A 25,405-nucleotide genomic window follows, 5' to 3' on the forward strand; every position below is an offset into this window, starting at 1 on the left:
AATTGGGTTTTTACATATTGGGCCAGTGCCACCGTCCTTGTAGCGGTGGTCATGGGCCGGGACACGCCCGGACAAGGATGATAAGAGGTTTAGTTAACTAGGTCTGGGCCCAGCCTAGTCTGCATACTGGGCAGTCTCATTTAGGTCATAGACTCATAGGTGGGTCATGAGTTAAACCGAGTTCAAATCGTCTACGGTTTTCTACTTCTACTCGTACAGTCGTACTCTCGTAGAAACTAGAAAGTGTAACCGGCTAGCTAGGGCTTACTTGGCACCGCTTTAGTGGCAAACGGAAAGTAGATCGAACATCGAAGCAAGCTCTCACACTGAAAACAGCCAAGAGAGAGCAACGGAGGCTAGCTCCCAAAATCCAGTAAACAGAATTACCGAACCACCTGGAGCTGCAGATCTGTTCTTCAATACAATTATCATCTCAACTCTCTCATTCTATCGTGTCTAAAACCCTAAATTTGCAGATGGCAGACGTATCGGACGCCGCCGGCGATCGGAAAGCACCCAAGCTTCCGATCGAAGGCCATAGAAACATTCTGATTACCAGTGCCCTTCCTTACGTCAACAACGTTCCTCATCTTGGAAATATCATTGGATGTAATTCTCTGCTTCTCTCTATGCAATTTGCATTATCGGTTGAAACTACTCTCCTTGTTATGCAAGTTACAGTTTTCTGCTTGTTCTCTCTCTCTCTCTCTCTTACTTTTTCTCTAATTGGGGCACTTGTAGATTTTCTCTCCTTTCTTTTGATTCTTTTAGCTTCATCCTCTTGTAATCTAGCGCTTGGCAATGGAACAAATTAACTGATCAATATTGTTTTTTCAGGCGTTTTGAGTGCGGATGTCTTTGCTCGGTACTGCCGTCTCCGTGGCTATAATGCCATATATATATGCGGGACCGACGAGTATGGAACGGCGACTGAGACGAAAGCCATGGAAGAGAACTGCACTCCTCAGCAGATTTGTGACAAGTAAGTGCTTTTATTATTTCAAGGCAATTCTACTTGAGCTATTACGCTATCTTTGGTTAAAATTTTGTTCCAAAAGGGATCATTATTCGAAGAACGATTTTCACGCAAAAAAAAAAGATTCGTTTTTGAAGTTAATTTTTTAGCTTCAACGAAGCAGTTCTTAGAATCACAAATCACCAGAATTAATTCTCTGAAAGCATGTCAAGCGCAGTTTTTTTTTTTTTTTTCCAATTTGGCTAGTTTTTTTTTCAAGGTAAAGTTGACGAAAAAAATTTTAGATTGGAACATTTTTAGCTTTATTTTCATTCCTTTTACAATGAAAGCGTTGTTTGCCTTGCCATTTACATTAAAACAAATTAGAGGTGGTGTATAACAAAGTTTTCCCTATGGGCTCCTTTTTTTATCAGGTAAAATGGATGCCGAACTATCCAGGCTGAAATGTTTGAGCATAATTTTCAAATTGTCTAGGCAATAAGAATTTTAGAATATATGGAAAAAATAGCAATTCCCTTTATTAAGAACATTAAAGTTCCTCTTAAAACGTGGCAAATCATCATATCTAAAAGATAAAAATGGTTTAAATAAATTAATTTCAATATTTTCAAAAATAATTACTGATATAAGTATTTTATACAGAAATTTCACATCAATTAGCAATTAAAGAAGGCTATAATTTTATATGATAAAATTTTAGTGCAGAAAGTAAAAGAGAAAACAAGGATGTAGTTGCTGTTTTATTTAAGGAAATAAAAACAAAGAAACCTGTTTATTTTTCTATTCCTTCTTTCTTTTTCTTTTCTCAGTATAATAGAATGATTTAATACAAATATTAGTAAGAAAAAGAAGTATTAATGATATTATAATGTGCACATGCTTAGTCTCCTAGACTGGTGCCTTGCTGCTATAAGTTAAGGTGTTGAGGCAAAGTGCTTGGCCAGAGGTGCCTTTGCCTAGGTGACACCTTGACAACTATGCATTTGTGTTTCATTCCTTGCAATTTGTTTTGGTGTAAATGTTAAGTGAAACAACATTTCCTTTGTAAAAGGGATGAAGATTTAGCTCAAATATTTAGCCTGAAAAACTTTTATGCCCATTTCACATAGAAATAAATGCAGCCATAAAAGAGTGGTGGGATTTATGGCTAAAACATTTCAGTGAAAAATTTTATATCCATTTTATGGAGAAACAAATGGAGCATCGACAGCAATCTGGGCAATTTAATGTGAATCCATGTTGAGCTTGTCTGCTAGATTGCAGATTAAGTTATCTTACTTTGAATTTCAAAGTCAAGGATTTCAAACTACTCACTAAATTGGAGATAATGCACAAGACTTCAGACCTATATGATTGAGTAATGGTACAATGCACATTTTCAATTTCACTACATAATTTAAAACATCTCAGCATGGTAGCAGCTCCTCCTCTTTTTTTTTTGATCATCAAAGGAGAATTTTATTTGAAATTAAAGTTAAAAAGTTTTACAACTTTGTGTATGGGACTAGGAGTCCCAGACTATTACATGTTTCTGTCCCTTTTTACATTGCAGTCCAAAACAATTGTTGCCTCAAAGTCCCTTGTTTAGCAAGATAATCAACTAGCCCATTTGCACTCCTTCTAACCCATTTGAATTCTGCCTTTACCTCCCTTGCAACCTTTTTCACTTTCTTTATCACTTGTTTGAAAGTCCACAAAGTAGTTCTATTGTTTTTAGCCCAAGAGATGATCACCTTGGGATCCCCTTCAACCTCAATATGCCTCATTCCTAGTTGTTTGGCTATCTTCAATCCTTGTAGCAATGCCATTAATTCAGCTTTTAGAGAGTTGCCCATGCCAATAGGTCCAGAGTATAATGCTAATATTCTCCTTTCAGAATTTCTGATTACTCCCCCGATACTTGACAATCCCGGATTTCCAAATGAGCTTTCATCAAAATTCAGTTTAGTTCTGTTACCATCTGGAGGTTTCCATTCCATCCTCACTCTCTCTTTCACTCTTGAAGATTGCGCTACTTTTGTCCAGGATCTTATAATGTCTGTGACTGAGAAATCTTGAAAAATATGCAAAGATGTTACCCAATGAGCTACTTTAATTTTGGTTGTGTCAATTACTTCCTCCATTGTTCTACTCTTATCCAAGAATATTCTGTTGTTCCTTTCTTCCCATACCACCCAACAAATAGCTGCCTTTGTAGCTTTCCACATAACCTTCCCTCTTTTCTTTGATTGCCCCAAAAAGTCTTGGTTAAAAAGTTCTGCCACATCTTGAGGGGAAACCAACCTGCAACCAAAGAGAAGACAAAAAGATTCACAAATATGATGCATAAAGGAACGAGATAATAATAGATGTATCAAGGTCTCACCACTTTCCTTACAAAGGGAGCACATGTGAGGAGAAAGGCAAGCAAAAGGCCTTCTTTTTTGGAGCATATTACACGTGTTAACCTTCCTGCAACCAAAGAGAAGACAAAAAAATTCCCAAATATGATGCACAAAGGAACAAGATAATAATAGATGTGTCAAGGTCTCACCGCTTTCCTTACAAAGGGAGAACATGTGAGGAGAAAGGCAAGCAAAAGGGCTTCTTTTTTGCAGCATATCACACGTGTTAACCTTGCCAAGGAAAATTTCCCAACAAAAGGCTTGAATTTTTAGGGGGATAGGCTTACTCCAAATTTCTTTTATAGGGAAGTCCCCAACCAGGTTGCTAGGTGTGGCAAGAACATTAAAGAAAGAGGAACAAGAGAAGAGGCCATCTGAGGAGCCTTTCCAAATTCTAGAATCTTCCATGGATGGGTCCAAATGAACTTGTCCTATTAGATCCAACAATTGAATTAAAGAGGCACATTCATTTTCCTTGAGGCCCCTCTTGAAACCCAGATTCCAATTGACCCCATTTGGGCCAGGATTACCCAAAATGCTTACTGTTTCCCATTTGAAGTTTGACAAAGTGTATAGGTCAGGGAAGAGGTCATTGAGTGGACTATTTCCCACCCAAAGGTCTTCCCAGAAACAAATTTTATTACCCTGGCCCACATCAAACCGAATGGAATTAAGGAATGTTGGGTAAATTTCATAAATTGCTTTCCAAGGAGAAGATGAGGAAACATGAGGGGCAACTTTTGTATCCCAACCGTTTCCATCCAAACCATGAATACTCACAATGACTTTGTGCCACAACCTATCTCTCTCAAATGGGAATCTCCACAACCATTTTCCTAGTAGAGCTGAGTTCCTAAGTGAAATATTTCCTATTCCCAAACCCTCTTTATCCTTAGGCTTTCTAACTTGATCCCAATTAATCAGGTGAGCCTTCCTCTCCTCACCTGGGTCCCAAAGGAAATCTCTCATGTATTTTTCTAACCTCCTTTCTACTTTATAGGGTATTCTAAAGGTTGAGAGGGAGTAAATAGGGAGGTTTGCCAACGTGGCTCTAATCAATGTTATCTTTCCACCAAGAGAGATATAATTCCTCTACAGAGCTAATTTCCTAGCAAATCTTTCAATGACTAGCTTCCAAAAACCTGCTGATCTAGGGTTACCACCTAAAGGTAACCCCAAGTAGCTAATTGGCCAACTTCTAATCTCGCACCCCAAAATCTCTACAAATCTATTAAGTTCCCCTTCCTCTAGATCGATCCCTACAATGCCTGTTTTGGTCCAATTTATCCTTAAACCTGTCATCCCCACAAAGTTATCCAATAGCAGCTTTAGATTAACCACACCTTCCTTGTTACCTCCCTCACAAAAGAAGATTGTGTCATCTGCAAATTGAAGGTGTGTAACAACCTCTTGATTTCTACCTATCCTCCACCCTCTAAACAAACCTTGGAAGTCGGCTTTCGCCACCATTCTGCTTAACACCTCAGCCACTAAAGTGAAGAGAAAAGGGGATAAGGGGTCTCCTTGCCTAATTCCTCTCTCAGTCGGAAAGAAATCCTTCACTGCTCCATTAATAAGAATTGAATAATGGACAGAACTTAGACATCCTCTAATCCAAGATCTCCACTTGGTTCCAAAGCCCAACCTTTCTAACACTTGGAGTAGCACTTCCTAGTTAACCATATCATAGGCTTTCTCTAGGTCCACCTTACACACCAACCCTTTTCCTCTATCCTTTCTTTTTTCTGCAACACACTCATTGGCTACTCAAATTTGATCCACAATCTGCCTACCTTCCACAAAGGCACCTTGGAATGGTGAAATGATCGATGGAAGCACTTTTTTGATCATTTCTGAGAGAACCTTTGCAATAATTTTATATAAACTCCCAACAAGACTAATTGGCCTATAGTCTTTAGGGGTTTTGGCCTCCCCCCTCTTCGGGATTAAAGTGATAAAAGTGGCATTCACCCCTCGAGGCACCTCTCCTTTGAGAAAGAATTCATTGAACACTTCCAGAATATCAGTTTTCAGTCAAAAGGGCCATTGAAAATCCATCCGGCCCGGGGGCTTTTTGATCTTTCCATGGAGAAGGTTGCATTCTTTAAAGTGAATTTCCTCTCCAAGGACAAAGACTGTTCTTCTGAGTGCCTATCCCCTTCCATTTCTGGTAGCTCTGTTGTCACCCCACTTGAGCTTGTGAAGATTTCTTTGAAATAATTAACAAAGATCCTTGTGATCTCCTGACTCTCTCTTACTTCTTGACCCCCCACCTCCACACTAAAGATTACAATTTTCTTTCTCCTTCCATTTGCAATTGCATGGAAAAACTTAGTATTTAGTATTAAATTTTTCTTATTTGTTCTTTTATTTATTATTTTTGAAAATGTGTTTCTTCTCCATGTAGATACCATGCCATTCATAGAGAGGTATATAAATGGTTTGACATAAGTTTTGATGAGTTTGGGCGAACATCTACTCCCCAGCAGACTGAAGTTTGCCAAGCAATTTTCAAGAAGCTTTTGGAGAACAATTGGCTCTCAGAAAACACCATGCAGCAGGTCAATACTCATATTTGTGCTTTAGATATTTTTGCAACTTAACGTGTTTGTAGAAATTAGTGCTGTGCTTCTTATCTTTGTTTTGGAGGTAGGATTTATTTTTTTATGAATTGACTTTCTTTTTGACTAAATTTCGTGATAAATAGTTTTGGCTCTTAATTAAACTTATATTTTTTTATTGTAAAACAGCTGTATTGTGATACATGCAAACGTTTCTTAGCTGACCGGTTTGTGGAGGGTATCTGCCCCACACCAGCTTGTAACTATGAATCTGCACGAGGTGATCAGTGTGAAAAGTGTGGCAAGATGTTGAATCCAACGGAACTAAAGGATCCTAGATGCAAGGTATTTTATATAATCTTTATTAATTGGGGCGCCATCTATTTAATTAAAACTATTTTTTGGTGATATTAATTGAAGCTAATTGTTGATGATAGAATCACTAGAAATTAAGGAGTATATTTTGAAGCTAAGGAGTATATATTTATGTCTTGCATTTCTTTTATTTTACTGGAATTTGTTTTGTGTACAGCTCTGTCAGACAACACCACGCATTCGTGATACAGACCACTTGTTTCTAGAGCTCCCACTACTAAAGGATAAATTGGAAGAGTATATTAATAAAATGTCAGTGGCTGGATCATGGAGCCAGAATGCTGTTCAAGCTACACATGCTTGGCTGAAAGAAGGACTAAAACAACGCTGTATTACAAGGGATCTTAAGTGGGGGGTTCCTGTTCCACATGAGAAATTTAAAGATAAGGTATGCTAGATTGATGCAGTTTATATTTGTGTTTGTGTTTACATGTATACAATGTGCATAAATACATAGAAACCGTAGGAGATTCTCAAACTATAATCAAACAGATGCAATCTCAATTGGTCTTTGAGTCACATAATTAGAGAGGCTAAGTTCTTAGCCACCAGACTGAATAACTTGTTCAGGTGGGCACAAAGGTTAGCCAACATGCTAGCTGATATGCTAGCTTGCCATGGAGTTACAATGTAAGAATTCCATTAGGGTGTACCAGAAGTCAGTGGATCCTCTTGGAAGAGTGGCAGATTGAGGGAAAAAAAGGAAAGTGTACTGGTCAACTATCTCATTAGCAATCCTGTGGGCTATATGGTATGAGAGAAGTAATAAAATTTTTGAACAGAAATCTACATCTGAAGTAGAGGTGATCAATCTAGTGGTTGGAAGAGATTGACTGTCTATTCATAATATATTTAAGATGATATATACTTACATACATACATACATACATATATATCTATATATATTGTTTCGAATACTGCTACAGTAGTCCGAACCAGGAAGAGAAGGAAGGAGAAGAGGAAGAAGAAGAGAAGAAGAAGAAAAAAAATAAGGGTCTGTCTAAATCTGTTGGATTACCCCTACAGTCGACCCCCTTAATCTTCATTAGATTCTAATCATCTTTACAAAGACAAAAATGCCCTTACTTAAGTGTGGGGCAGAGTGACTCTAAGAACACTGCCACATAAGCAAGCTACTTAACAAGCATAAGAAGACTAAACTACCCCTATTCGGCACACTTTAACATATATATATTTTTGAAGATATATATTTGTTTCTTTTTTGTGGTTGGGCTTTTTTGGAGGTTCTTGTATGGTTCACACATGTGGTTGGGATCAGTATTGGATGAAAGAGAGGTGTCAGAGTGTGCAACATTTTGGGTTGTGAAGTATCCTAGTGGCCAATGAATTATTTGGGATTACCCTTGGGAGGAAACCTGAGAAATCTGACATTCTGGAAGACTGAACCTGGTGGTGGACAAGTTTACACAAAGATTAGCCTCATGGAAGAGGAAGTATCATTCAACAGGTGGAAGAATAGCATTGATCAAATCAACTTTGGTCAATTTGCCTGTCTACCTTCTATCAGTTTTGAAGATTCTTGTGAGGATTTGTAGAAGTCTATAGAAGTTAATGGGGGGAGGAAAGGAAGGACCATAGGGTTAGGTGAGAATTGGTAAGTAGAAGCAAGGAATTTGGTGGCTTAGGGATTGGGAACATCTGAAAGAGGAATATGGCTTTGTAAGGAAAATGGTTGTGGAGATTACCGATGGATAAGGATAAATTGTGGACAAAATTTTTAAGCCTCAATGGGCTGGCCGCTGATGGCTGGAATGCAGGAGTTTTGGCTTGAGCAACTAGTGCGGTGCCTTGGAAATCTATTCATGCCATCCTTCTGTATTTCCTACCCTTTGTTGGGTATAACTTGTGCTCTGGGAATTTGGTAAGGTTTTGGGAACATGTGTGGGTGGGGGATTTACTGCTTAAAGATTTCACCAATAATTTCCCTCTCCAACTACAAAAATGAGCTTGTTTCCACTTTTTTATCCTCTTTTGATCTAGGGCTTGATCTTGATTGGGACTTGGGGTTTAGATGGGGATTCAAACAATCAGATGTGGACAACTTTTTGGTTTTGATTCAAATTCTTCAAAAGGTTTTCTTGGATCCTGCTAAGTTGGGTTCTTGGATTTGGACCCTCTCCTCTTCTGGTTCCTATACCTGTGCCTCCTCCTTCAAGTCCTAATACAACCTTCTTCAAGGCCTGGGCATTCTTTCCTTATTAAAGAAGTGTGGGAGAAACCGGTCCCGCCAAGTGTTGGGGCAATGCGCTGGGAAATAGTCTTGTTGTACTCTTTGTAAAGCCAATGGCGAGTCTTGTTACCACTTATTAATCTCCTACCCCTTTGTTTCTTCTATTTGGGTTTGGTTTTTCTTTCTGTTTGGCTGCAGGTGGACTCCCCTACCAAATCTACAAAGCCTCTTTTACTCTTCTGCTGGTAGCTGGACAAAGAAGAGGGGAAAAAAAAATTGTGGAGATGTACAAGACTAGCGGTTTTCTGGACAATTTGGGAGGAAAGAAACCAAAAAAATATTTGCCAAAGAGGAGAGAAGCAGAGAGGCAATGATAGAAGTATCACTTCTAGGGTGGTTCATTGGGTAAAAACAGTGGAGATATTTAATGACATTCACATAGGGACTTCACTGAATAATTGGCAGGAAGTGGCGGCCTCAGCTCCAAGCAGAAGTATTGTTCACCCTCTATGGTCTCTGCCTTGTGCAGGTTTCGTCAAGCTAAACTTTGATGGCAGCAGTGAAGGACCCTGGGCCTTCAAGGATTGGTGGAGATTTTAGATCAGAGGAAGGTTCAGTCGTAGCTCTGTTTTCTAGCCCAATTGGTATTGTGGAATCATTGAGAGTAGAAGTTTTGGTTTGGTGCAGGGTGTGAAAAGGGCCAAGGAACTATGTTAATAGGCTGATCATTGAAGGAGACTCCAAAGTGGTAATAGGATGGTTAGGGAAGGAAGATGATAGCATGTTGACATACATCAATGAATGAAGACATTCGAGTGATTGACTCAGGATATGGAGGTGAGACTGCAGTGGGTAAAAAGATGTGCCAATTTATTTTGCAGATGCACTTTGCTATACAAGGGGTGGGAAGAAAATCATTTGCTTTGGGATACTTTCTAATTTTGTATCTCTCTGGGGGAGAGTTAAGAGAGTTTACCTCTCCCCACCATTGTACTTGATAGAATTTGTTTTGATGATCAATCTATGTATATTGGTTGCATAATTGCGTCCTCTTCTATTAATGTTTAAAAATATTTTTACAATTGTATACTCATACCACATAAATTGAGTGCTCTTACTCCAAATAATGGCAGGTTTTCTATGTGTGGTTTGATGCGCCCATTGGATATGTTTCAATTTCTAAATGCTATACCAATGAGTGGGAGAAATGGTGGAAGAATCCTGAAAATGTGGAGCTGTATCAATTTATGGGAAAGGATAATGTGCCATTTCATACTGTAAGCATGCATTGGTCTAATCTTTTGTACTTTTATTTATTACATTAAGAAGAGGTGGCTAAAGCAGTAAAGCCATGTAGTTTGGTATTTTTAGTGCCTCATTTTTGTTCCTGCCTTTATTGTGCTTATCTGTTTTGTATTTTTCTGTTTCAATATTGGTTACAATATGCCTATCTGTTCCATTTCCCTTGAATCCTGGTGAATGGGGATTTTGCCATATTGGGTAAGCCAGTTGGTGTGGTTCTGGGAGACTGACTCTCAGATCCATTTACTTCAATCTAAATGCATTCTATTATTTGTATGTTTAAATTCTAGTCCATTTTGTAGTGATTTGCTTTCCAGATTGGTTTTGCTGCTGTAAATTCTTAGTGGAAACATGCAAAGTGAAACAACTAAATAAAGGGGGCAGATAGGCTGCTCTGTTTGATTACTGATGCCTTGCCTTTCAGTGGTTTGAAGTCATTTGGGATGCACTGGGACCATCTATATGATTATTGATGCCCTGTTCATTGGTTTTGAATTGGGGATGTCCATTACTCCTTTCCTCCTGGTCCCTACCTTCTGCTTCCCTTCCCCCTCTCTCATGGACTTGGATGTTGGATCCAGTGTTTTTCCTCTATAGACCTGCACAAACTAGGTTTGAGCTTGTGAGTTATAAGTCAACATTACTAATTAGGGATTATGTATCATGCAAGCATTGGGTTGTGGGCTTATAAAAGGACCTTAATTGTCTAATCAAAGGGTGAAACATATTCCTGATGCAAGCAGACCATTTAAAACTTAGGGAACAGTTAGAATATAACTGGTTTGGTTGATTTTTGGGGTTAAAAACAAAATACAGCATTGCAGTGTACTGCAATATCAAAAAAAGAAGAAAGGACATATAATATCCACCATTATTGGCTTGACAATTATAATTACATAGCCAGATGCACTTTTGGGTCTATGGTTTAAAAGTAGCTGCAACAAACATTCATGAGTCAGTGGGCTCTATGGTGAGTTGCATGTTATTGTCCATGGTGTAGAGGGAATAGTCTCTATGCATCCAGTGTATATTACCTATCTTGTCCTGATGGTGATTTGGTACTTGGTTGCCATTGCTATAATTCTTCTTACATTTATAACTGGTTGCTCATTTTTAACTCAATATATCAGTGAATGTGGACAGACACTCTTTCTTAAATCCTTTCTCTTATGAATTGACACAGACCATATAAACTGTTGCTGTAAGCTTGTTAGCTTTCTTATCTTTATGATTAATGCTATGAAATTTAACCTATCTTAACAATATGCCGGTTTTTTTTATGTACTATTTTCAGGTAATGTTCCCTTCTACACTTCTTGGAACTGGTGAAAACTGGACATTAATGAAAACAATCAGTGTTACCGAATACTTAAACTATGAAGCAGGTATTTCTAAACCTTTTTTTGTGCTTTTTCCAGTGTGTAAAGGTTTCCTCATTAATTTACTTGATGGTTGAAGAGTGCCTGAAAATTTTCAGTGGTGTGATATTATGATGTTTTGGTACCAAAATATTTTTAAATAAGGTGTTTTTTGTTGAGCTTTATTTTGCTTGCATATGCAGGAAAGTTCTCCAAAAGCAAGGGAGTGGGAGTTTTTGGTAATGATGCAAAAGATACAAACATTCCTGTAGAAGTATGGCGGTATTACTTACTAACAAATAGGCCAGAGGTGAGTCTTTTCCACAATATCTACTTCGATAGGGTCGTAGGGACTGCAATCAGGTTTTATTTATTGATTTTCATACTTCTGTCTTTGTGATTTTCTTAAGATTTAATGTGATATAGGTTTCAGACACATTGTTTACCTGGGTTGACCTGCAAGCGAAACTCAACAGTGAATTGCTAAACAATTTGGGCAATTTTATAAATCGAGTGTTGAGCTTCGTCGCCAAGCCTCAAGGTAATTCAAATGTATGCTTATGGAAGGATAATGACAATGCTCTAAGATATGCAACTGATATAAAAATGCTTCAAGGATAAGCACAACTCAACTTGTGTTCTGTTTTACAAAAAGAGGAAAAAATCCAAATGTAGCTGGGAATTCTAAGACAATCTGAATGAAGTGTAATTTTCTTTTCCTTTTATGAAAATTTTTCTTTAAAGTTCAGTTTTCTAAGTCAAATATCATTGTTTTATAGTAGAGTGAAAATTTATTAAAAGAAAATATATAGAAAAGATACTCTATCTGCCTATGGACAATGTATGATGCCTATGCAGCCAGGAAGCTTAAACAGTGCAACACCTATTTTATCCATTGCAGCTTGCCCTACTCAACCTGGGAAACTTCCTTTAAATGTTATGCCAATTGCCAATTGGGTAACTCCCAAAGACTTCCAAATTCTGATGCCCTTGTTCTTATGTGTTTTTTGTTGTTCTTTTCATAAGAACAATAATTCAGTAGACGGGTAATTTGTTATGCTGAAATTTATTGTTCTTGTGCTGCATTACTTTATGTCCCAATTCAACCCTCAGTCTAGTAATAGTTACCTCCTAGTAGTCATCCAAACTAGTATGTGCAGCATCTTTACTATCTTTAATCCTTTTATATTAAAGAATTACTACTACTGACATCTAGAATGATGTCAAGGTTACCTTGGTCCTAGATTGGAAGTGAATACCCTTTGTACATTCTCCACATTGCCTAAAGACCTATCCCTGCCAAATCATAGCCACTGACCTTCCCATCAAGATCCAACAAAGAACTCCACCTGGTCCTCTGCCTTCACACCTTCACATAAAGAGGGTCCAAGTCCACCCCCTTTGCTGGCAATCTCCCCATTAAACTCAAAATTAAAACTGCCAATTAACTTGTCTTGCTCCACATTAATGTATTGTCCCTATTAATTTGCATCCCATATCTTGTCTCTTGTTGTTTTCCACTTTTCATGCTAGAAAGGTTACCTTGGTCCTAGATTGGAAGTGAATACCCTTTGTACATTCTCCACATTGCCTAAAGACCTATCCCTGCCAAATCATAGCCACTGACCTTCCCATCAAGATCCAACAAAGAACTCCACCTGGTTCTCTGCCTTCACACCTTCACATAAAGAGGGTCCAAGTCCACCCCCTTTGCTGGCAATCTCCCTATTAAACTGCCAAGTCTTGCTCCGCATTAATGTATTGTCCCTATTATTTTTCATCCCATATCTTGTCTCTTGTTGTTTTCCACTCTTCACCTAAAACAACCTTTCTAGCATCTTTAGCATAAAGCGACTTCAAATACATACCAAAACCATTTCTATCTCCCATTGTCGATTGAATGCTAGTGATGTTCAGCAATGGCTTTTTGTGCTACTTCTCTTACTTTTTGGACCCTTTCATTGATCTTCTTCCAAGATGAGAATTAACTTGATGTTGTGGCTATGGACTAACATCCCATAACCAACCATCTCCAAACCAATATAATCATCCATCCTCTTTGTATGAGTTGGAACTATGGTTACTGTCCTTATCAGTGAAAATCTTGCATGGTGGAAGATGCATCCCTTTGTGTTTTTACAGGAATAACCTCCTCTTCTATATTTAGACCTCTCTCTATATCATCCCCAGTTCAAGCTACTTTCTCTTGAGTCTTGACCAAATCCTCTTCCTTGAACTGGCCTGGGTTGAAACACCTATCTTTTGAAAAGTGACTGTCCTCCCGTAAGCCACTAGTACCCCAACCTTCTTTATCAGAAAATAGATGGACTTTCCTTCAATGTTGTAAGACTTGGACCAGACTGGTGGTCAGATCATGAAACCCATGACAACTGTTGAAAACTGGCTGGTTTTCAATAACCCAGCAAGTTTTCAACAACCTTCCCAGTTCACTTTAATTAGAAATCATAAAATGTCAATAAGAAGATTACTTGTGACCTCTCCATTATGTAAAACAACATACTACCGTTGATCAATCATGCTATTGTGTGTGTGTGTGTGTTTTTTATATATATATTGATCAAGTATGTGTGTATATATGTTTGAATAAAATGTGAGTTACAAGACTTGAACTCGGACTACCTCTAGGATGGAACCCAAAGTCAGAAAGTTTCTAGTACCTGGTCTTGGAAAGATTCTCAAAGAGGCGAAATGAAATTACATCTCTTTAGGGGGAAGAATCATTTTAATAAAGTCAACATTGGCAAATTTGCCAATTTTTACTTCCTTTCTACCTTCAAAATTCCCACTAGAGTGGCCAATAAATTGGAGAAATTAGTGAGGGATTTCTTGTGGGAACTAGGGGATACAAAGAAAGATCATTTGGTGAAGTTGGAGGTGGTTTCTAGAAGTAGAGATAGTGGAAGGATGGGTATAAGAAATATAAAATTAAGGAACCTAGCTTTGTTGGGAAAGTAGCTGTGGAGACTACCTATGGAACATGATAATTTGTGGTATAAAGTTATAGTTAGTATTCATGGATTGGCAGATAATGGTTGGGATGTTGGTCTCGACCCTATGGCATCTCGGACATCTTCTTGGAAAGCTATCCACGACATTTTGGCCTCCTTTCTTTCATAGATGCTTATGCAAGTAATAAAGTGCGTTTCAAGGAAGATGTCTGGTTTGGGGACACTTCCCTCAAAGATAGATGTCTGGTAATTCTTGGGGCTTGGGGTTGAGAGAGTCTGAAATGGATAGCAGGATTTGATCAGCTTCTCCATCTGGCTTTTTTACTTCTTCTTCCTTCTACATTTCTCTTCTTCAGTCTTCTAACATGGCATGATCCTTTCCAACAAAGGAGGTTTGGTGCAGCTCTGTACCCCCAAAAGTAAGGGCATTTTATTGGAAGGTGGTGGTCCAGAAATACCTTGAATATGCTTCAAAAAATAATTCCAAGTTACCGCTCTCACCCCTTGTGTAGCCTTTGGTTGGTTTGTGGTGAGATGATTACACCTACTAATATCCTGTCCTTTTGTATCTTTTGTTTGGAATTGGCTCTCTTCACTTTTTGGTTGCAGGTGGATCCCTCCCTCAGATTTGGTAAGACTCTTTGATCCAGTCTTCTTTAGATCTCCAAAGAAGAAAGGAATGAGTAATGTGGAGAGCCACAAGAGCAGCTGTTTTGTGGTCAATTTGGGAAGAAAGAAATACTAGGATTGTTCAAGGAACAGAAAGATTCATGGAGCAAGTCATTGATTGCATTACTACCAAGGTCATGCATTGGCTCAAGTCTTCTAATTTATTTAAAGACTATTCAGCAGACAACATTTTAGAGGCTGGAATGTAGTGGTAAATTCTCCTTCTTTGAAGACTGTGATCAAGGAACAATGGGTCCCTTGAGTACAAGAAAGGATGAAGCTGAATTTTGATGGAAGCTCTTTAGGCAACCTGTGTCCCTTTGGAGTGGGGTGAGCTTTTAGAGACAAGAGAGGGCTGACTGATTGCCCTGTTTTCTGGTCCAATAGGTGTTGGTGACTCATTGAGAGCAGAGATTATGGCTTTGCTCTAAGGCTTAAGGTTGGCTAAGTAGTGGGGATTTCACCAAATTGAGGTAGAAGGGGACTCCAAATTATTAATTCGGTGGATGCAGTCAAACAATTTGGGGGTCTGGGCACATAGACAAGTTATGAGGGTAATTAATTTCTTAGTAAGGGAGGTTTGGATGTTGTTTATGTGGACAAGGAGATCAGAAATGGATTAGCTGACACTTTGGCAAAGTAAGGAACTTTCAAGAATAATATGTTTTCTGCTGTTTTCTAATCTGGAAATAAATCTCTTGGGATCAACAGCCTTGTTTTAGGTGGTGACAGTGTACTCCTTTAAAAGTTTTGTTAATGAAAGTTACCGTTTGTGATAAAAAAATAGAAAAATAACTACAAATGTTATGCCTGATATTTTATATCTTACCTATATGATGTCATGGGTCACTAGGTTGACCCAGCGATTGGACTGTTTGACACTTTTGACCTGGTACTGGTAGCCTTTCTGCTTTTGTTAATGGTCTGAGTCTTACAACATTGCTCTGCTTTGGTTCCTTATATTGGAATCATGGTCCTTATGCTGACAACCAAAACTTCTCACTTAGGTCCTTTCAAACTTCCCACAATTCCAAACATTTTTTTCACATTAAAAGCTTCCCATCTTATCAACAAATAAGCAATATTATTTATCAAAAAAAAAACAAATAAGCAATATTATTTCTGCCACCACTACTCAAGAAACAAACCGGCTTCTTGAATCTAGAAGCTCTCACATTCTCCACTATAAAAGTGTAAGTAACGAAACTATCTCTTATGATAGATGGCCGTGTATACATGATATATTCTGCATGCAGACTTCAAGTTTGAAATGTATACTTGTCTTCTAAGTGTGGCCCAGCTAGTCACCCTTCTTATTAAAAGTACATGAAATTTCTAACTAAGCATCCTCAAAGTGCTTTTTTGTGTAGGCCCCCATGGTATATTTTACATATGTATAGTTTGCACATCATGTTACATAAGTCATAGATGAGGGTCATGCAATTGAACTCTCTCTCTTTCTCTCTCTCTGTTGTGTGGCTTATCCCTCCCTCTCTTTGTATCTATTTATTCATTTACTTTGTTGCATGGCAAACAGCACCAGCATGGGTTGCTGACTGCACAACAACCAGGGACTCAAATGAGGATTCCTTTTTCTTCCCCTCTTTTATGAATTACAACTGAGGAATGGTTGTGTCAATGCCTCAATTTGTTCCATATCTATTAAATGTTTGGAATAGCCATAAGATGTTTTCTTTCTGTACTCAGGGAACTAGATTAAGTGATTATGCATGATTCTAATAGGTAAAATTTTCCCTTCATTTTTGTTTGAAGATCTCTTGCTGGTAAAAGCAAGCAACTTTGTATTTCATTAATTCTCATAAACTTTGTCATTGCACATATCTTATTTTTTTCTAGATATAATCAGAGATGCTATTAACAATCAAAAAGTAATCAGGTGTGTTCTTATATTTCTTGCTGATATTCTTCACTTCTGTAGGCCTAGGATATGCTTCTGTCATTCCAGATGCTCCAGGTGCAGAATGCCATCAGCTAACCAATACATTAGCAGAAAAAGTTGGTAAATTAGTTGAACAGTACGTGGAGGCCATGGAGAAGGTGATTAAATGCACTATAACAACTATTCTATTTCCTTTGTTTTAACTATTTTCTCTCTATGCTTGTATTTAATATGGATTGTTTTTATTATGTGATGTGGCATAGGTTAAATTAAAGCAAGGGCTTAAAATTGCCATGAGCATTTCTAGTGAAGGAAATGCATATCTGCAAGTAAGTTCCTGAGTTTTCATGTCACCTTCTGTTTTAAGGAATTGTTTATTTATTTGTTCTTTTCTTTCTTTATTGATCAAAGGATTATTTATTTATCATCATCACATCTTAATTAGTTGAATTGTAAATAGGACAGCCAATTCTGGAAGCTCTACAAAGATGATCAAGCTTCCTGTTCCATTGTTATGAAAACTTCAATTGGGCTAGTATATCTTCTTGCATCTTTGTTGGAACCTTTCATGCCATCTTTTTCTGCTGAGGTAGTTATCTCTTCTACACAAAATAGATTGAGTAAATATTTCTTTGATGTTCTAATCACTAATTATATTAAAGTGTCTTGTGTAATTGCTACAATTAGATATTCTTAAGCACTTTTTTTTTACATTATTTTCTGTGATATTCAAGGTTCTGAAGCAGCTTAACTGTCCTCAAACACAACTTTCACTTTGTGATGAAAAAGGAGATGTTGAGAGGGCAAAGAAACCTTGGGAGATTCTACCTGCAGGTCATGAGATAGGGGTGCCTGCGCCACTATTCAAGGAATTGGTATAAATCTCTTACTGTTGGTCATATGTCTTGTTTTGTTTTTCTTCTGTATGGTAGCGTTTTAGTTCATATTTAGGTGCTTATCTGACGAAGATTATTTATTGTACAGAAAGATGAAGAGGTGCAGTACTTCAGGGAGAGGTTTGCTGGAAGTCAAGCTGATAGGGTTTTGAAGGCAGCAGAGGCTGAAGCAAAAAAGGTTGCTGAGCAACTGAAGAAAACAAAAATTTCAGGTACACTTCTTTTCTTTTCTTTTCTTTTCTTTTATGTGATTGAAAATGGTTTCAAGACTCTGAAATTTGGAATTGGATGGAGATATTAATTATTCTGATAGGGAGGAAAGGTTGAAAAAATGCAGATGATCCATGGACCAAAAGCCTTTAACCCCAGGCCCAATTCCAAGAAATCTCTTCTCCCATGTGCCTGCCTGTTCTAGAAAGATAAACAAGCTAGGTGTTGAACTGAAGCATTTAGATCCTTAAGATATGTTATTGATCAAAAAGAGAAAAGAATCCTTAATATGTGCAGTTTTAGAGGATTACCAAAATTTAGATAGGATTTGTACAAGATTTTTTTCCCTAGTTGAACTTTTTCCTTTGTGTTGATAATAAAAACTTTATTAAGACTAAGAACAATAGTAAGTACAATAATCAGAACTACCCTGAAGGGGTGCTAAGACCAAAGATACTCTCTCATCAGGAGGAACTAAGAAAAAAAATAGAACAGTTATGCTGGTACCTGGGAGGATGATCTCCTATACAGCCCAGCTGTTTCTACCTATGCTTTTCTTGGCTATCTTCCATAATTGTGGCTGACCTCTAGGCTCTAGATCCATCTGAACAAGATGTTCAATCTAGATGCCAGAGGTCTCATCTCTCACATAGTGCTTAAAGTCATAGGTGTTCAATCTAGATGCCAATCTTCAGTTCTTACTTATTGGGTACTTTTGATATGTAAGTTTGAGCTGTACACTTATGATTTACATCAAGTTTGGGCATTATTCATGCCTGCAGCCATAAATCGATAAATTATATTAACCATTCACAAGAGGATTGCAGAAATAGAATATCTGGAATCAGGTAGGACTGCAAAAAGGATTGGATTGAATTACATATAGGTAGATCCAAATTTGATTCATTTACATTTGGATCCAATTCAATTCTTATCCATCAGATTGCTGGATTTGCATCAAGTTCAGATTGCAATCTGGTATTGAATAGTGCTAATAAATTAAACTTCAAATGTTCAAAATATAACATGTTACTAACATAATGAACAAAAAAAAAAAAAACTTATAGAATATCTGGAATCAGGTAGGACTGCAAAAAGGATTGGATTGAATTACATATAGGTAGATCCAAATTTTATTAATTTACATTTGGATCCAATTCAATTCTTATCCATCAGATTGCTGGATTTGCATCAAATTCAGATTGCAATCTGGTATTGAATAGTGCTAATAAATTAAACTTCAAATGTTCAAAATATAACATGTTACTAACATAATGAACAAAAAAAAGCTTTGAACAAAATGCAAAAAATTTAAAACAAGCACATTACAGAGAAAGGTAAAAGACCGAAGGTGCAGAAAATTGAGAAAAATATAAACCCATAAAAAAGGAGTTAAAAAGAAAGTAAGTGAAGAAGTTAAATTTAAGGCATATATAATTATGATGAGCTTTATCATAAATTAGGCACTAAAGAGGGAGAAAAAATAACTTATAAACTAGCAAAGATGAGAAAAAAGAAAGACAAAGATTTAAACCATGTTAGGTGCATTAAAGAGGAAGATCAAAGAGTCTTGGTAAAATATGAGGAAATCAAGCAAAGATAGAAAAACTATTTTAAATTATTAAATGAACATGTGGACACTAATCGAGGAGAGATGATTGCGTGTGGTCTCTTTGTCCCTCTAGGCTGTTTACATGTAAATCCTTTTTTTCCTCTCTTGTGGTCACTCCTCCATTTCTTTTGAAAGAAGTTTGGAGTGTTCCTATCCCCTAAAAAGTCAGTGCCTTTTCTTAGGAAGTTTATGAAGGGTGCATCGATACTTGCGACTTATTGCAAAGGAAAAGACCAAATTGGTTCTTGTCCCTTAACTGGTGCTTTCTGTGTAAATTGAAATGGTGAGACTGCTTATCACTTCTTAATCTCCTGCCCATTCGTTTGTTGTATATGGGGATGGTTTTGCTCTCTTTTTGGTTGCAGGTGGATCCTTCCCATTCATTTGGATAGTCTCTTTAGCCCATCTTTTCCGAGGAGCACAAAAAGAAGAGGCAGAATCTTGTGAAAATGCACACGGGCAGCAGTAATTTGGACAGTTTGGGAGGTGAGCAATACAATAATTTTTGGGGGAAAAAGAGAAGAACAAGAGGCAATTATTGAGATTGTTGCAGTAAGAGTGGCACATTGGGTGAAGACATTGAAATTGTTTTCAGACTTTACAGTGGAGGACTTCCTCAGAAATTGGGGTTCTATTGCTACTCTTCCTCTAGGACACAAAAAATCGTTGAGGTTTGGTCACCCCGGTTGGTGGATGAATGAAAATGAATTTTGATGGGAGTAGTTTGTGCAACCCGGGTCCTAGAATTGGGTGAGTGCCAAGAGATGAGGGTGGTAATATATGTGGGCTTTATTCATGACCAATTGAACAAGGGGATTCAGTTAGTGCAGAAATCATGGTTGGTGTTGATACAGAAAGCTAAAGATTTGGGACTCACAAGGTTGGTTGTTGAAGGGGACTCAAAGGTAGTAGTTGTGTGGTTGAAAGAAGGAAAAGGGGTGGTATAACAATAAATTCAGGCCTTTCAAGTTGCTGTCACCCAGCTTTTTTCAGGCAAGAAGAAAAGAGAGGAAGAATGCTTTGGAAGACATCAAAGGCAGCAACACTTTGGACACTATGGGGGGAAAGAAATGAAAGACTGTTCAAAGAAAAGGCAAGGAGCATGGAGGACATTATTGAAAGCATAAAGATCAAAACAGCAAACTGGCTAACATCTCTGGAAGCTTTCAAATTGGTGGCAGTAGATGATGTTATTAGAGCCTGGTATGAAGTAGCAAATTCAACAGCTGTGAAAGACAGAGTACTCTTGGACTGGAAGCCTCCTTACCCAAACAGACTAAAGCTCAATTTTGATGGAAGCTCTTTAGGAAATCCTGTTCTGTCAGGAATAGGAGTGTTCAGGGATGAAGTAGGGAAAGTGGTAACATTATTTTCAGGACTGATAGGAATAGGGGATTCGGCAAGAGGCCAAGAGCAGAAATAACAGCTTTACATCAAGGCCTGAAATTAGCAAAACAGTGGGAATTTAAGAATCTGGAAATAGAAGGTGATTCAAAATTAGTAATTGCCTGGATGGATGACAGCAATCCTGGTATGTGGAAGTTTAGGCATCTAATTAGAGAAATAAAGAGCTTGGCTAAGGATCTCGAGGCAAGCTTCAAATGGGTCAAGAGAACAGCAAATGGGATGGTTGATACTTTGGCAAAGCAATGGGTACATAGGGATCAACTGTTCTGGGCAGACTTTGAAAAGCTATGCTCATATATGCCTAAAATTGATCTGAATCTGAATTTTTTCCTCCTTATGATGAAATGAAATCCCTTGATTACTGATCAATAGAAGAAACATGAACATTCAAGTAAGATAGGTAAGAAGATCTGCTAATCGCTTTGGCAGATGGTTTAGCTAAGCAAGGAGTTCATGAACAACAAAATGTATTGGGCTCAATTGTAATAGGGTGGTGGGGTTTTGTTGCTGTAAAGTGTTTCCAGATTTCACAACCGCTTGTTGTATCTTCTCTCTTTCTTCTCAAGTAATTAATAAAATTTTTCTGTGTTGCTAATAAAAAAAGAGATTAGTAACACTATTAGTGTTGAAAATAATATCTATCTTTATAAAATCAGAACTACTAAAGTGAAAGAGGCATTAAATAAAATCAGGAAGAAAAGGTTTTAGGACTTGATGGAACTCGAATAGAAGTGTGGAAAGGTATGGGAGAGGTAGACTTACTATGGCTAACTAAGCTATTTAATAAGATAATGAAAGAAAAAAAAGATGCCTGAGTATTATGGTCTCTATATTTAAGAACAAATGTGATATACAAAGTTGTATTTATTATTGGGGGATTAAACTCATGAGGGTGTGTCAATCAATGTTAGAGCACCTGTAGGAGAGACCTCAAATTTTATAGTAACAATGGGTCTTCACTACTTAGCCCTTGCCTATGTGCACTAATCATAGATGAATTAACTAAACATTTCATGAGGAGGTCCTATGGTGCATGTTTGCTGATGACATCATTTTAGATGGAACTAAAGAAGGATTAAATGCAAAGATAAGCTTATGAACAAAATGCCCTTAGAAACAAGAGGTTTTAAAATAAGTAGGACCAAAATAGAATATATGATATGCAAATTTAATAATAATAGGATGCAAATCAAGGTACTCTTTGGATTGGAGACCAAGAGATAACTCAATGTGACCTTTTTTGATACCTTGGGTTGATAATTCATAAATAGGGAGAGATTGAGGAGGATATTTTCCATAGAATTAGAGTTGAATGGGAAAAATGAAGGGATGCATCTAGAGTTTTATGTGATAGGTGAATACCATTTAGATTAAAAGGAAAATTCTATAAAATAGTTGTGATGCTCTGTATGGAGCAGAGTTTTGGGTTTCCATAGAATTAGAGTTGAATGGGAAAAATGAAGGGATGCATCTAGAGTTTTATGTGATAGGTGAATACCATTTAGATTAAAAGGAAAATTCTATAAAATTGTTGTGATGCTCTGTATGGAGCAGAGTTTTGGGTAGTCAAGAAACAAAATGTCCAAGAAATGAGTGTTGTAGAAAGCAAAGGTGCCAACCAACTGGTTGGTAAGGTCTCCTTCTGGTCATAGCAGAGACTTGGTATTGAATCCCGCCTGCACCTGGGTTGGGGGATGGGCTACCCCCCGTTGTGTAGACCTTCAAAAGAAATAAAAAAAATGAGTGTTGTAGAAATGCATATGGTGAGAGCCTGAGATGGATGAGTGGAAAAACTATAAAGGATAGGATCAAAAGTAGGAGTAGCTTCAATAAATGATAAGATGAGGGAAAGTAGAATAAGATGGTTTTGTAATGTGCATAGAAGACCATCAAGAACACCCATAAGAGATACTTTGTTGCAAATTGAAGGGGCTAGAAGATCTAGGGGTAGACCAAAAAGGACACGGTCAGTTGTAAGAAGTGATTTAAACACTGATAATTTAAAAATAGATATGGCATTGTTTAATTATTGCAAATGTGTATGCTGAGATGGATGAGTGGGAAAACTAGAAATGATAGGATCAGACGGAGTAGCTCCAATAGGTAATAAAATGAGGGAAAGTAGACTAAGATGATTTTGTCATGTGCATAGAAGACTATCAACATCTGTAAGAAGTGCTTCGTTGCAACTTGCAAAGGGGCCAAAAGGTCTAGGGTTAGACCAAAAAGGACATGGGCAGTAGTAAGAAATGATTTAAGCACCATTAATTTTACAATGGATACGGCATTAAGCAGAACAAAATGGCAAAACAGGATTCATTTTGCTGACCCCCATATAGTTGGGATAAGCTTGGACAAAATTAATTGATTGTTGATTATATTTCAATCCTTGTATCACCTTTAACCGGATCATGTTCAAATTCAAATTGAGACAAAAGGATACTTTTGCAGCCCCAGAATTAGGAGGGATGAATTTCCCTCCTGTCTCTTTATGATTAATGCTACTTCTTTATGTGAAAGAGGCTGCCATTCAATACATGGGTAAAGTAAATTAAAACTCAAGTGAAGGTTGCAAAGTTCACAATATTCTCGAATGGTAGTGGTCATCTGTATACATGGGTAGATGGTCTTCCATGAGATGGGATACACTCTCTCATGAACATTTCTTCCTAGAAAAGCTTCTGTAGTTCCTTTTTTATTTTATTTTATTTCTGTTGGTACTTGAATGAAGTTTACTTGTTTTTCCATAGATGGAAATGGGAAAAAAAAGCCAAGCAAATCTACAACTGAAACCAAACCAAAGGCAGCTGCTGAAGCAGAAATTTCCATCAGTAGGCTTGATATCCGTGTTGGCATCATAACAAAGGTTCAGAAACATCCTGATGCTGATTCCCTCTATGTTGAGGAGATTGATGTGGGTGAAGGATCAGCAAGAACTGTTGTTAGTGGACTCGTCAAATACATTCCCCTCGAAGAAATGCAGGTTGGTTTCTTTTTTTTTTTTTTTCACCAGGTTACATGCATTAATCTTGATGTGCTGTATACTCAGAATACATATCAATTTATTGCTCTGTTTATTATGTTCCATGGGCAGAATCGGAAAGTTTGTGTTCTTTGCAATCTGAAGCCGGCAACCATGCGGGGTGTTAAATCACAGGCAATGGTTCTTGCTGCTTCCAACAGTGATCACACGAAAGTAAGTAATAAAAATAACCTTCAATTATCACTCCTAGGTCTATGCTAATAAATGAAGGGTAGCCAAACTCTCTTGATCATTTGATCATTCTTTAAGTTTTGGCCTAAGCCTTTTTTACGAGGGGAAAAAATGCTAAAATTTTTTATCACATGATGAGGTCTACCCTTCTGGATGGTTCTGCAAACTATGGGGCAGATCTTTGAAACCCTTCTCACCACCCATCTAGGCCGGGATTATTGAACTGCAAACAAAAAAAGCTAATTTCTTTGTGGAAGTATATTAATTCCTGACAGAGGGATCAAGAATTTTGTCAGTGTCATCAGAGGCCCACTTGCTGGATGGTTCATAAGTTTACATTAATATCCAAGGATGGTAGCATAAACTTTTCTAATCATCTGGTTGATGCCCATATATGATCTTTTGCACTTTACCATGGGTTTTAATTAATGTTAAATATTTCTAGTGTGGAATCTGCATCCTTGTGTTTGAAATACGGAAGTGCTAATTTCACCTTCTGGACGTTGGCATTTTTGTTGTCTAGGTTGAATTGGTTGATCCACCTCAGTCTGCTCCCGTAGGAGAGCGCTTAACATTTCCAGGATACGAAGGTGAAGCAGATGGCGTTCTCAACCCTAAGAAGAAAGTCTGGGAAACAGTACAGGTAGATCTGCACACTGACAATGAGCTAGTGGCTCGCTACAAGGATGTTGCCTTCACCACATCAGCAGGTGTTTGTAAGGTGGCATCCATATCTGGAGGCTCCATTCGGTAGATCCATGTGCCCGCGCTATCGACTTCCCCAATTTTGCCCCTACAACATTATTATTCTTGTTAAATTCATCTTGTTTGTTATTTATGTTACTTGTTACAATAGAAGGAATTTTGATTTCCCCAAGAAATTGTAAGTGCTAATTCCAAGTACAGTGGTGGTCTTTGTTCTATGATTTTTTTTTTCTTTTTTTTTTTTTGATAAAATTAGGAGGTGCTACACAAGAACGGGGGTAGCACGACCCCAACAATCACTCAAACTAATGAAGTCCTCATCCGCTAGAAGCTTACAAAGATCAAGGGAAACAAAACCATCCGAGGAAGAGCCCTTAGCAATCCAGTTTGCCACTTGATTAGCCTCTTTACACGCCTATACTGAACACCACCCTCGAACCTAGCCTACAGATCTTCACATTCTTTGATGAAAAGCCTAATGCATAACCTTTGTAGTCAATAAATTTTCCTAGATGATTCCAAGCGACAGCTGCTATCGAACACCAACCATTGCCTGTTCTGGAAGCATTGGAATTTATTTTAATTGAATCCTGTTTAGGGGGGCACCAAAAAATGAATTTCCATGTCTTGTCATCTGATGTTGCGCAATCTAGTAACTCCTAGCTGGAGGGCAGCT

At 37.7% G+C, this 25,405-nt stretch overlaps 1 protein-coding gene across 1 annotated transcript; it reads left to right on the top strand.

The window, feature by feature from the left end:
- The first annotated feature begins 295 nt into the window (after positions 1-295).
- On the top strand, positions 296-24,929 carry LOC104590895 (putative methionine--tRNA ligase). The gene is made up of 17 exons (XM_010249657.3): positions 296-609; positions 838-982; positions 5,768-5,921; positions 6,111-6,266; positions 6,454-6,684; positions 9,621-9,764; positions 11,084-11,174; positions 11,351-11,457; positions 11,574-11,688; positions 16,725-16,843; positions 16,949-17,014; positions 17,146-17,274; positions 17,420-17,560; positions 17,670-17,793; positions 23,561-23,793; positions 23,905-24,006; positions 24,548-24,929. Exons 1-17 carry the CDS (start codon positions 477-479, stop codon positions 24,776-24,778), a joined length of 2,421 nt encoding a protein of 806 aa, XP_010247959.2. The 5' UTR covers positions 296-476; the 3' UTR covers positions 24,779-24,929.
- The last annotated feature ends 476 nt before the right edge of the window (positions 24,930-25,405 follow it).

This window comes from Nelumbo nucifera, chromosome 1 (genome assembly GCF_055504915.1).
Source record: "Nelumbo nucifera cultivar China Antique chromosome 1, China Antique-T2T, whole genome shotgun sequence".
Taxonomy (NCBI): Eukaryota; Viridiplantae; Streptophyta; class Magnoliopsida; order Proteales; family Nelumbonaceae; genus Nelumbo; species Nelumbo nucifera.

Excerpts from the sequence above, each read along its gene's own strand:
- LOC104590895 (XM_010249657.3), top strand. The coding sequence starts at position 477 with ATGGCAGACGTATCGGACGCCGCCGGCGATCGGAAAGCACCCAAGCTT. Across the intron at positions 6,267-6,453 it reads TAAAGGATCCTAGATGCAAG|CTCTGTCAGACAACACCACG; the intron begins GTATTTTATATA and ends TTTTGTGTACAG. Across the intron at positions 9,765-11,083 it reads ATAATGTGCCATTTCATACT|GTAATGTTCCCTTCTACACT; the intron begins GTAAGCATGCAT and ends TACTATTTTCAG.